The sequence below is a fragment of the Genypterus blacodes genome, unplaced genomic scaffold (assembly GCF_046128005.1).
Source record: "Genypterus blacodes isolate CSIRO-AG114 ecotype Tasmania unplaced genomic scaffold, CSIRO-AGI_Gbla_v1 ptg000133l_1, whole genome shotgun sequence".
In the NCBI taxonomy this organism is placed as follows: Eukaryota; Metazoa; Chordata; class Actinopteri; order Ophidiiformes; family Ophidiidae; genus Genypterus; species Genypterus blacodes.
In genome coordinates, this window is record NW_027466935.1 from 1,985,855 (window position 1) to 1,999,275 (window position 13,421).

The following is a 13,421-nucleotide window of genomic DNA, read 5'->3' on the forward strand; positions in this document are numbered from 1 at the left end:
ATGTACATTTAAGATCGTTTAAATAAATAAATGAATAAAATTACATAAGGGATGTGAACAAACTAAATAAAGACCTTAAATGTATTTTGTTGCACTTCATACACAATCTTTAACTGCAACTTTATCTGCCGTCCATAAATGAATAATAACGAGGAAATGACTAAGATGGAGGCTCGTTTAAGGGTTGGGTGTAAGTATTGAATCAGCCGGCGTTTCTGTTTAGTTTTAACAAATATATATTCTGTAGTACATCGTTCACAGCGGTAGGTGGCGGTAGCGAATTTCTTGTCGGATGAACCAGCAGTGAAAACGAACGGAAAAGGAAGAAGAACACAACCCTCACACGTGTTACCAACATGTCCGCTCGCTATGTTGTTGTGTGTTGAGTTGACAACAGCTGTTTAGGACATTAGTTGGATTACTTTTCTTTATATTAGTAGTACAGTGAAAGTGCGGCACAGCGATGGCGCAAAGGAAGAAGAAAATGACGAAGAGGAAGAGGCACACAGCCAGCAGAGAGCCGGAGGACTCAGACGGCGGAGAGTTCGAGCTCGCTGCTGGAATGAAAGACGATGGAAACGTAAGAAATAACTAATGTAGATAAAACAAAGAACATATGAAGGATTAAAGTCATATTCTGCTTTATATTGGCTGATGAGACATATTTCACTATGTCAGTGTGTTATCCGTGTGGGGGTATAGCTCAGTGGTAGAGCATTTGACTGCAGATCAAGAGGTCCCCGGTTCAAATCCGGATGCCCCCTGTTTTCTTCGGATTTTGAATTACATCCTGGATAATATGCAACCGCAAAACTGTCCATAAAAACGGTTAGAAGCAAAGGTTATGGGACAGGAAAGCACTCAGGGAGTAACATTACAACCTAGTGCCTTCGTTAAGCGCGATGGCAGGAGCAATAACACGACACATATTTATTAAACGGCTACATTTGGACATATTTACAATGTTTACAAAGATAAAGACTTCAGTTGGATAACTTGTCATAGGATTAAGTGAATTCTAATGAAAGGTGTGTGTGTGTGTGTGTGTGTGTGTGTGTGTCACAGACGGGAAAGAAGCTGCCTCGGTTTCCAGCTGCATCAGATCCCCTGTCTGACGTGGAGCCGGACACCAGGGAGCTTGTCAGGGCCCAGAACAAGAAGAAGAAGAAGTCTGGAGGCTTTCAGTCTATGGGTGAGAGCCACTGGGTGTTTACATTGATTCTGATACTGTCACCCAGCATCAGGAAGCAAAGGTTTCTCAAGTAGAACTCTCATTGTTTAGATATTTGTGATGACTGAGAGCTCCACAACATCTCCTCAGATGTCCACCTTTGAGCTCCAAACCTCTGTGTTCTCTGACGGCCTTGTGTTCCATCTCAGGTCTCAGTTATCCCGTGTATAAAGGAATCATGAAGAAAGGCTACAAAGTCCCAACTCCAATCCAGCGAAAGGTCAGTGGCACTCCAGGATCCTTTAATCTGCATGTTTGTGAGCACCGACGCCATATTTTCATACCCAATGCTAACTCTTCATCATCTTCTTCCTTCTTCAGACTGTTCCACTCATTTTGGATGGTAAGGACGTAGTAGCCATGGCCAGGACCGGCAGTGGTAAGACGGCCGCCTTCCTGGTGCCCATGTTTGAGAAGCTGAAGGCCCCTCAGGCCCAAACAGGAGCCCGGGCCCTCATCCTGACCCCCACCAGAGAGCTGGCCCTGCAGACCATGAAGTTCACCAAAGAGGTCAGACCTGATCCTTTTAGGCTTCTTCTTCTTCTTCTTCTTCTGTTTGAAATGAATCGTGGCTCCACTCTGACTCTGGAGATGTTGATCACTTTCCCCGATCTTTACAGTTGGGAAGATTCACCGGACTCAAAACTGCCTTGATCCTTGGTGGAGACAGGTGTGTATGTGTGTGTGTGTGTGTGTGTGACTCTAGAGATGTCACATCTTGATTTGTGTCACTTCACTGCATAAATGTATTGATCTTACACAATGGAATGGCTTCTAACACTATTGATCTTCTGCAGAATGGACGATCAGTTTGCTGCTCTGCATGAAAATCCTGACATGTGAGTACACACACGCACAGGCACACGCACTGCTGCAGGTGTGTTAGTCACTGTGTTTAGATACTCTGATCACATGTCTACGCTGTAATGAAGGTAGAAATGCCGTCACCCGTTTCTCTCACCCTGCCTCAGAATCATCGGCACACCCGGTCGTCTCATGCACGTCATCACGGAGATGAACCTGAAGTTGCAGAGCGTTCAGTACGTGGTGTTTGACGAGGCCGACAGGTGAGTCATCCGAAGCGTTTCCGTGGCGTCTTCCGCACCGTGTTTGGTCAGATTGGACTCTGGGTTGATCGCTCCCCGCTGCCCGCAGGTTGTTTGAGATGGGCTTCGCCGACCAGCTTCAGGAAATCATCCGCAGGCTCCCAGACGACCGGCAGACGCTGCTGTTCTCCGCCACGCTGCCCAAGCTGCTGGTAGAGTTTGCCAGAGCTGGTAAGAGCCGGTAAACAACACATTCAAAAGACAACAACACAGATTCTGTATTTAATGTTTTATAAAGAATAAAGATTTATGGTATAGAGTTTGAAAATAACATTTCTGTCCATTTTTCCCTGAACGCCTCACAATTGATCTTGGTTTCTGTCAAAGCTTCAAATTGATTTTTAAAATGACAAGGAAAATAGTGTTAATGTTTCAGTTGTCATAGTGACGCCACGATATAAGTCACGTAGTTGGTCTGCTGAATATTCGCGCCGACTCTTATCGACTTTCTTGTCTTTAGGACTGACAGAGCCGGTGCTGCTCCGTCTGGACGTGGATTCAAAGCTCAGTGACCAAATCAAGGTAAAGAAAGGAAGCCGCTCGCCAATGACCCTTAAAAGCAACTTTAGCAGAGAAAATGATTATTATTTTATTTTGTAGACAAAAAACAATCAGATTTCAAGATGAACCCAACTGGCAACCAACTCAGATTTTTGCTTTCCACCTCTCTCTATCTGGCTCGCTCTCGCTCTCGCTCTCTCTCTCTTTGTTCTTCTCTCCTCCGTCAGCTGTCGTTCTTCCACCTGCGCATGGACGACAAGCCGGCGCTGCTGCTGCACCTCCTGAGGAACGTGGCCAAGCCTCAGGAGCAGACAGTGGTCTTCGTCGCCACCAAACACCACGTGGAGTACCTGAAGGAGGTAAAGACGCCCCGCCACAATCGTCCCAGGTGCTCTCTGCGTCTCCCCCAGAATCAACTGATGATTGATTGATTGATTCATGTGCGTTCTTTGGTCGCTCCAGCTGCTGTTGTCTGAAGGCGTGGAGTGCGCCTACATCTACAGCGCCCTGGATCAGACCGCCAGGAAGATCAACATCGGGAAGTTTGTGCATCGGAAAGCCATGGTGCTGCTGGTGACAGACGTTGCCGCTCGTGGTATAGACATCCCCCTGCTGGACAACGTCATCAACTTCAACTTCCCCTCTAAGGCCAAACTGTTCTTGCACAGAGTCGGTAAGAAGCAGAAACGAGCCTAAAATGACCCCATTAGAACTGAAATCTGCTGTTACGTCAAAGGATAAAGTCAATAAGGGAACATTAACTGATTTGTAAGCGTTAATTATTTGTTTGTCCCCGTCTTCTCCCATCAGGCCGTGTGGCTCGTGCCGGCCGCAGTGGCACAGCCTACAGTATGATCTGCACGGACGAGATGCCCTATGTTTACGACCTTCACCTCTTCCTCGGAAGACCACTTCAGCTCGCAACACTCGAACACACGCAAGGTCGGCTTCACACAACGCCTGCCGAGTCTGGAATGCTCAGGAATTTGATTGATTTGTAGACACATTCTCTCTCTCTCTGTCTTTTAGACTCCGACGGTGTGTGCGGTCGTGTCCCTCAGTGTATCCTGGACGACGAAGGTTCACATCTGATGACGGCGCACGAGAACTCCCTCGACCTGCAGAACCTCCAGCGCATCTCAGAGAACGGCTACAAGCAGTACCTCAAGTCCAGGCCCGCCCCTGCGCCCGAGTCCGTCAGACGGGTCAAAAACACAGATCTGTCCGGCATGGCCGTCCATCCACTGCTCGGTGTGTTTGGGTTTCAGTTAATAGACGACAGTGACATCGGATGTGTGTGTTTGGTGTTGTAGGATTCTAAAACCCGCTCTCTTGTCTTTCAGGCTCCGGTTTGGAGTCGATGGAACTGGAGCGCCTACATATGGTCGACGCCATCAAGGGCTACAGATCCAAATCGGTCAGTTGCATCATAATACAGTTTGTGTTACGCGTTGCCTTATCCTGCTATTCCACATCTAAACCTTTTTTACTCGTAGACCATCTTTGAGATCAACTCTAGCAACAAGACGACAGCCGGCGAGGTGATGCGGACCAAAAGGTCAAAGGACACGAGGCTGGTGAACAAGTTCAGCAAGCGCAGAGAGGACATGGCCACAGAGAGCCGGCTGCAGCATCCCGTCAGACCGAGCACAGCCGACAGCTCCTTCACAAACCCCGAGGAGGAGGAGGAAGACGAGGAGGAACTCGAGGTACGAGACTCTGGGGGGATTGATCGTATGTCCAACTGACCCAAATACAACCAAGACAGGAATGAAGAGCTGATTGTTAATTATTGAAGACATGCTCTGTACTTAAACATGTATGTGGGACACAGGCACAAATTTGAAAAATATCTTTATAAAGTGAAGTTCTTGCATTCCTCCACCAGGGGGTGTTCTCAGAGGTTGTAGGTGGAAAGAGGAGAAACAAGCAGGAAGATGGCGACGAGCGGCAAAAGAGCAAGAAAAGCCGACAGACGGGCAAAGACGAGGAGTACTACATCCCCTACAGGCCCAAAGACTTCAACTCAGAGAGAGGGTGAGGAAGAGGAGGGAGAAGGTAGATCAGACCTGAGTCAAAGTGTTTACCTGTGGCGTGTTGATAACTGGAGCTTTGTGTCCTGGGCGGCGCCAGGTTGAGTCTCAGCGGCGAAGGCACCAATTTTGAGCAGCAGGCGTCCACAGCCGTCCTGGACCTCATGGGAGACGAGGGAGCGCGGCTCAACCAGCACAAAAACGTCATGAAATGGTGAAACTCTTCATCTCTCTCTCTCTCACACACACACACACACACACACACACACACACACACACACACACACACACACACACACACACACACACACACACACACACACACACACACACACACACACACACACACACACACACACACACACCTGAGATTTCCCTCCTGTTCATATCCTAATCTGTCCTTCCTTTGCCTCTGCAGGGACCGCAAGAGGAAGAGGTTTGTCCGAGAAACAGGAAAGGAGGACCAGAAGAAGAGGATCAGACTCGAGACGGGCCAGATGGTCAATAAGAACCACAAGAAGAACTTGTATCCTTCATCAAGCAGCTGTCTGTCGATGTGCTCTTCATCACTGTTATTGTTGATCATGTATACAATTACTGCAGGATGTGGGTCCATTGTGAAGTTGTTAAGACTTTGACAGCGATTCAGTTATGATGAGTGGAAGAAGAAATACAGGTTCAGTGACGGAAATGATTCAGACGGAGAATCAGGAGCGGGAGGAAGAGGAGGAGGAAGGAGAGGCGGAGGAGGTATGAGAGCATCCTCTGACAAAGATTTAGATTTAGAAGACCTTCCTGTTGTTGTTTTCAGTTTTACACATACTGTCACCCCCTGTCCCAGGTCGTGGTCGTGGCGGTGGTCGTGGCGGTGGTCGTGGCCGCGGTCATCCCGGTTCCCGGTTCCAGAGCCCCTCAGGGCCTCAGGCCAGGCCCGGCGCGGCCGGCGGGCGAGGAGTCCGCTCGGAGCTGAAGACCAACGATGAGATCCTGAGGGCGCGCAAGAAACAGAAGAAGCAGCAGTTCCTGCAGAGCGGAGGGCTGAAGAACATCCGCAGCAAGAACAAGAAGTGGGTCGGGGAGATCAAGAAGTCAGGCTTCGGACGAGGCGACCAGAAGAAGGGCAAGATGAGGAAGAGGCTGTGAGGAGGAGGAGGAGGAGACAGTGAGAGAACAATGGTGGAGGGATTATGGCGGAGCATAATCCTGCAACACACGCCAACATAGAATAAGAAAGTCTCTGCTCTCCTGGAGTCTCCTGCCCCTCTATGGTGGATTAGGAGACGAGGAGTCGAGACGTTTCATGGAGCAGCAGCAGGATGATTTAAACAAACTGAGCTTTCTTATTCTGCACGTTCATCTACTAATTTCTGAGCTTAACTATATTATTAACAAAGTGCAAAATACAGACATAAATGGGGCAATACTTTGTGTCACGTCTTCATTGTTGCTTATTGTTTTTGTTTTTATTTGGAAGGTGCAAAACAATCAGGAATGATGTCACAGTTGTTAATGACATAATTGGCCAATTGCATTATCACACATCTCTGCCACACCCATATGATGTCATGTTACTTCAGATTGTATACATATGAACTCCTACAGTCACCAAAGAATAAAATGGTTTAAATGAAAATAAGACACATTTGTTTTTGCGCAACAAATTCTTCAAGACTAAGAGGAGGAATGAGACGTTATTCCAACAAATGGAGGTCGAAAAGTCAAAGTGTGAGGTCATGAAGCCGCAGGAGGAGCTGGAGTTCCTCACACGGCTCCATTCTGACAGATTGTTTTTAATCTTATTCCTATGAAGTGATAGTTCACCGTGCAGCCATAATCTGATCCCAAGCTTCAAATGTAATCGTCATGGTGCTCGTCTGGCACTTATGTAACGCCGTCCTGCGAGCTCAGAGAAGGAAACGCGTGGAATAGCAGATTAAACGTAGGAGTTTGTTCAAATAAAGCAGCAGTTGTGCACTAAAACGTCACAATGTGCTCAGAATAAGAATTATGTCTGTTTGAGTTTAACCTCCCAGGTGTTCCCCCATGTAGGTTTGCATAAAAATGATTTCTTAGGACATTTTGGCAAGATAAGAGGAGGAATCCATGCAAGTGTCAGGCTTAGACGCTCAGTGAGTCTCCAGCTTCAATAACTTTCAGCATTCAGTTGTTCAAAACCACACACACACACACACACACACACACACAGTTTAATTCTTTAAATCACCCAGAGGAAATGTGTCCTTTGGATGATAACACTGACACTAATACGGCAGCCAAAACATTTTTTATTCCGCTGTTTGAAGTAAATAAGCCGATACCATGGCAACAGTTCCGGAGCTACTGCCATTCACGGCTGGATTGACTCGCAGGAAGCCACCTATGGGATCAGCTTTTGTTTTTAAAGGTGATTTGAGTCATCGAGCCAGAGGAGGATTAAGATATGAGGCTGGCAGGGAGGGAGGGAGGATGGGGATTGTTTCAGATAAACTTAGCTGATTTGCGTCGGTCCAGTCGGTCCTCCACAGCTCCTGCCAGCGTCTCAACTCTCTCTGCACACAGGAAGAAAACACGTTACTGTATCTCTGCCTCATCTCCATACCTGTGCTCGGGCAATTCATCTTCTGGTGCATGCTTATTATTCACGAGGCAGGGCTGTCATGTGTATCTGTGTGTGTGTGTGTGTGTGTGTGTGTAACGGGCCGACATATCAGAAGAACTTGACTACTCTTGTGTTCTAATTGAGCCTAATAGACCAGTTCATCCTCCTTTCTGGTCTCTTCTGGATCAATAACCTGCAGAGGAAGACAGCAGCTCTTGGGTCAGATGAAGAGAGAGAGAGAGAGAGAGGGGGGGGGGGGGGGTCACAGTCTGGTCTGGTAGCCACTGGGGCTGTTATGGCACCGTGAACATGACAGTGACAGCAGCATATGGTGACGGGGGCCAGGAGCTTCACCTCAGGGGCTCCAGGGCAGCCAAGCACAAGAGAAGAAGAGCAGAATGCTGTGGGAAACAAGGAGCGTTTTAATGAATGTTTGAATACGTTGCTGGAGTATAATGTATGCATAGATTATTATTATTATATTATATTCAAGCAATTATGCTAGATGTCATGTGCATGAACTCACAAAAAAAGGAAAAACTGTGAAACAAATAAGGGACTGGGACTGAGCCAGGGAGCGGTGATTTAAAGGGCAATAAAGCAAAATGCACAAGTGCTTACATTCAGCAGAGTGGAGCTGAGCCTTTTCCTGGGATGCCTCCTTTCTGCCGCATAAGGAGAATCCAGCTTTGCTCTGCCTTTGGTGTAAAACTGCAGAGGCAAACTTTCAATTACTTGGCACTCTGGGTGCCAAGAGGCAGTTTCCCTTTCAAGTCTTCAGCCGCTAATCGCACAGGCAGTGACAAGCATTAAGGCGATAATGGTGGCACGTGTGACAAAATTGCAAAAAGGGAAAAGGGGAAAGTGAAGAAGCCCCCGAACCACATCCCTCTGCATGTACTACGCTTTGCTTTATTATCACCCTAAGCTGCATTTATCCTTCAGAAACTCTGCCGTATAGAGGTTTGCGTTCTGCATTAGTGCTCATTAACACTGGAGGGAACTCAGTGGGCTGCGGTTCATAAGGAGACTTAAAGGCCATTTCACTTCCATCTTCTATCCGTCCAACAACACTATTTAAAGCCCACAGCTCTGAATTAACTTTTCATGCATTTGGTGTTGTTTCCTTTTCGTCTTTGCTCGCCTCCGGCTCCGTCTTCTGCTGCCTTAATTGCAATTTCATCAAGAATTTAAATCCATCCTTGTAGGCCTCTCTAGTCCTGTCAGTGTCACGCCAGAGTCGCCACTGCAGGGGATTTAAAGGGAATTTGAAGAAGCCATTGTGTGACTTAAGATACAGTGTGTCCGTGACTGAGCTCTGTGGTAAAACGCTGGACCTCCTCTTCCTCCTGTACGTGCTTCACTCTGTCACAGCTTTATCAGTCCAGACGGAGCAGCTCAGCAAAATGTAAATGTAAATGTGTGTGTGGTGTTATTAGGGTATTTAATTTAAAGGGTTACATTAAGGGAAGAGCTGAGGTGATGAAATGTCTTTAGGATAGCAACTGACTCTCTCTCACACACACACACACACACACACACACACACACACACACACACACACACACACACACACACACACACACACACACACACACACACACACACACACACACACACACACACACACACACACACACACACACACACACGCACAAATGGGAATATCGACTAAGGCTGAAACAGCTTGTCCAACACGAGCATCCTCATGCCCAGCGTGTGTGACACTCAGATAGCGCACGCTGCAATGGAAGCATTTCTCTTCATCCTGTCTTACTTGCACACACACACTCACACACAAACACACCAACAGTGACTCACGAATGAACGAAAGCACAGAGAAGAGAGACAACTTGCTCACAGCTGCACATGCTTACCGAAGAGAGGAGGCACCCGCGTGTGTGGCGTGGCAAATCAGAGAGGCATGAAGAGAGGAACCTCAATGACAATATCAGGCTTTGTTGGCGTTATAATGAACACCTATGTGGAAAAATCTCAACACTGCACTGAAAATATGTCTTAATACAAATGACATCAGTGGTTGGCAGCCTTCAGTCAGACTGAACCATATGTGGGTTTGGGTTTGGAGGGATGAGAGCTTAAGCACCGAGCTTTACCTTATCATCAGCATTACAGCCTCAGAGAAGGATTTACTCTTTAATTCTTGATTAGATCGACTTTTCTGCACACAGTGTGTGAGCACAGTGATACACCGAGGACAGTGTGTGTGTGTGTGTGTGTGTGTGTGTGTGTGTGCGTGTGCACCTTGTGCACTCTCACTCCTTCTCACACACACACACACACACACACACACACACACACACACACACACACACTGTCCTCAGTGTGCCATCCCATTTAGCCTCTGGGCTTTTAACACATTGTGATAGGACTATTATTAGAAACAATGGATTATCAATCAGGAATTAATCCTGATTGTTGTGTGTTGTGCGTGTGTGTTCCATTTGAGCTTCTCCCGCTCGTGAGGAAGACCGCTGAGGAAGACACTCATTTATTTAGTTCCTTCCGCTCATTCTGTTTCCCTGACTGGCTGGCTGCTGACCTGACTGGCTGGCTGGCTGGATGCTCGCTCCGCTCTCCCTCTCTCTCTCTCTCCCTGGAGCAGTTCAGTCAGTCAGTGTGTGCATTTCGCTCAGGCTGGGCTGGAGAGAGAGCGAGACAGAGAGAGAGTGTGGGTCTGATCAGGGCTTCTTTTTTTGGGGGAAAGTGGAAAATCTGCTAATATTCCCATCCCTGTCTTTGTGGAATATTTGGGAAAAACCTCAGAGACTTTCCCCTCCAGCACGGAACACTGAGCCCCACTGCTGTGCTGCTGCATCCATGACTTTACACACCTGGCTGGTGTATGGGCTTGGATTTATCTCGGTTTGGGCATTGCTCCTGACACAAGGTGAGGAAAAGATCAATGACATCATCTCAGCTCTTTTAATTTCATAATGTGTGATGTATTTCTGAGACATCAAGAGAGACGTGAAGATGCTCTCTCTCTCTCTCTCTCTCTCTCTCTCTCTCTCTCTCTCTCTCTCTCTCTCTCTCTCTCTCTCTCTCTCTCTCTCTCTCTCTCTCTCTCTCTCTCTCTCTCTCTCTCTCTCTCTCTCTCTCTCTCTCTCGGCAGACTATCAGCAGATTATCCTCCAAAAAATTAAATATCAGAGCCTAAGAATGATAGAAAAAAGGACTGCCTCTGTTCTGCCTGTAATTGACCCCTGAGTTCAAATCTATGATGCCTTACAGTAGGTAATAGCCATAGGTGGTGAAGTAAATTTCCCCATAGAGTCGTAACGATTGACCTCGCTCGGCTCCAAGCGTAACCTTTGTTCCACTCGGGGGCCAAACAAAGGAAAATTGGGTTCTTTTATATGTTGAGGAGTTATTATGTTTATGTCTCACCTGAGGGAGCTCTGATGGGACACCTGGACAACCTGGTGACTCAATCAATCAATATATAGGCCATAAAATAGGCAATGCATATCGATATCATGAATGTGTCTGTATCAAATATCTGAAATGCCATATGAGCCCCATGATCTGTGATATTAAATGTACAATAAGCTGAAAAATATAATACAATTACAGCACAGTGTGCATTCTGCTATTAAAAATATATAATACAATATACATATTGATTTGCTTTGTAATATCATCATATTTCCTCCTTATTTGCGATCATAGCCGGACTGGCGGGTCACAATTAACAGCTTTGTACTATGCTGAGCTAAATGTGTTTCCAATGCGGCCTCATTACGTTGATAAATGCTCATACTGGGCAACTGTTCAATGTTTCATGAGTGTGTAACCACGTCTCAGCACACACACACACACACACACACACACACACACACACACACACACACACACACACACACACACACACACACACACACACACACACACACACACACACACACACACACACACACACACACACACTTTCATAACATCACATTGTTGAAATGTAAATGACTTTCCCCTGCTTTTCATTTCCATCCATCGCTGGGCCGTAATGAAAGACTACAGTATTTATGAGAGCTTTCACTGTAATGCTAATGATAATGCATCACCATCGCAGCTCTGAGGCCCCGGCCCCATGTGCTCTCTGTCCCTGAGAGCCTTCACATTGATTTCAGCAAATTTCTAAAGTGATTTTTTTTAGGTAAGAGCATTTGCCCAGGATTAGTTTGCTCAGTTTTGGGTGGAGCTATTTAACAGAGCGGCAGAGAGAGAGGAGCGGCTCTATGTGCTCCAGGGCTGCACGGATCGAGAGAGCGGATTGGTTTCAGCCAAAGCTGATCTTCCACCTTGTGTGTGTGTGTGATTGTAGTAGTCCAAGCACAGGTGTGTGTGTGTGTGTGTGTGTGTGAGAGGGCTTATGTGTTCATGGACAAGCTCTTTTTAGTGGATTTGAGGGTTGAAGAGAAGAGGAGAGAAGGGAAGAGGAGAGAGTCTATTTCTCCTGTTCATATGAAGATGATTATACTTTAAATCAAAGTCAGCAGATAATTTTTGGATTTGTTGCTTTGGGGGATCGATCTCATCCTACACTCAATATCAAACTATCAACATTCTATTCACTTCACTGCTGGAGAACCCTGTTGACTGGGAAGCTTTCTTACAACTCCAGTATATTGTAATAGCAGAAACACTGGTGTAACTAAAGACGAACGCAGCCATAATTACTCTAATTAGTCATCTCTATTCCTGTATTTGAATAAATGTCAAGTGGCGTCACACACTAATACGTCAGTCTGGACTGTATTGTACTGTGTGTCCCCTTCTTCCCTCTGCAGTCCAGGGGCTGCAGTGCTATGGCTGCAACATCATCCAGGGCCAGAGGTACGTGGACGTGGGCTGTTCCAACCCAGAAGTCATCACCTGCACCCACTCGCACAAAGGTTTCAAACACCGATTCTGCATCAAGACAGAGAGCAGTGAGTAAACCTCTTCACCAAGGCAAGATGGTTATTGCACGCCGAGTAGTTCTGCTGACAGAAGCGCAGACAGTCCAGTTGTTTCCTTTGTCACACGTCTAAACGGCTGATGAGGCACCTTTCATCATCACCTTATCCCCTTCAATCAGTGAGACAACTGAGACAACTCAAGAGACGACTGACAACAGCCTGTGTGACACAAGTATAAGACATCTAAATCTTAAAGCGGCGGCTGTAGTGATTTGTGAGCCTGTCCACTTGTTAATCTTCATGCGACCTCAAAAAACCCAAACATAACAGATGTGGGGGGAAGTCTTAGTCTTAGTCCACTATGTCCTCAGCCAGACATCTGTCCAATAACCTGCCATTGGTTACGCAATACCCACAAAATCACAAGAAACAGTGTGACAATGATCGGTCTTAACATGAAAAAAGCACATTTATGGAAAGATGAAGAAGTCAGGCTGCAGTTTGGCTTTGAGGGGAAGACAAAAGAGGGAACTGGAAAATGAGGGTCAGCTAAGGGTAGAAATGAGAAACTATCCACGTGGTTCCCCTTCTTTTAAAATGATGTGACACAAAGTAAGGATCTTAGTTTCAGATGTTGGGAGCTCACAAACTATAAATCACAGTGACAGTTCTGACATAAGTGACGATTCGCTTTGGCACGAAATTTAAGTCTAGTTCCTGATATTACAAATGAACTTGCACATTCAGTACTTCCAGTCCTTGATTTCTAGGGGTGTGTGCCTTGAACATGCGTCTTCTAATTACACTCTTGCAGTATTTGTTGCTTACGTGTGCCTTTTTTCTTGCTGAGCGGACCGGCAACTCATCAGTCTCCTCTGACAGCCCGTCTGTGTCTCCTCATGTCCCCCCTTTCAGCGGCCCTGGGTATCGTCCTGACCAGCGGTTGTGCCACATCTAGACACTGCCAGCAACAAGAGCTGCCAGGGGTGCGTATCCACTGCTGTGACTCTGACCTGTGTAACGACGCCCCCT

At 46.7% G+C, this 13,421-nt stretch overlaps 1 protein-coding gene and 1 non-coding gene across 2 annotated transcripts; both read left to right on the top strand.

Moving 5' to 3' along the window:
* Positions 1-322: 322 nt before the first annotated feature.
* On the top strand, positions 323-6,546 carry ddx54 (DEAD (Asp-Glu-Ala-Asp) box polypeptide 54). The gene is made up of 20 exons (XM_076164115.1): positions 323-580; positions 1,066-1,192; positions 1,381-1,451; positions 1,553-1,741; positions 1,852-1,901; positions 2,029-2,070; positions 2,203-2,298; positions 2,387-2,508; positions 2,798-2,859; positions 3,066-3,197; positions 3,301-3,511; positions 3,649-3,780; positions 3,868-4,089; positions 4,182-4,255; positions 4,335-4,547; positions 4,727-4,875; positions 4,972-5,085; positions 5,290-5,397; positions 5,521-5,621; positions 5,713-6,546. Exons 1-20 carry the CDS (start codon positions 464-466, stop codon positions 6,012-6,014), a joined length of 2,634 nt encoding a protein of 877 aa, XP_076020230.1. The 5' UTR covers positions 323-463; the 3' UTR covers positions 6,015-6,546.
* Positions 693-764, top strand: trnac-gca (transfer RNA cysteine (anticodon GCA)). Its single transcript has one exon. It is a non-coding gene; the product is annotated as a tRNA-Cys (tRNA).
* Positions 6,547-13,421: the final 6,875 nt, after the last annotated feature.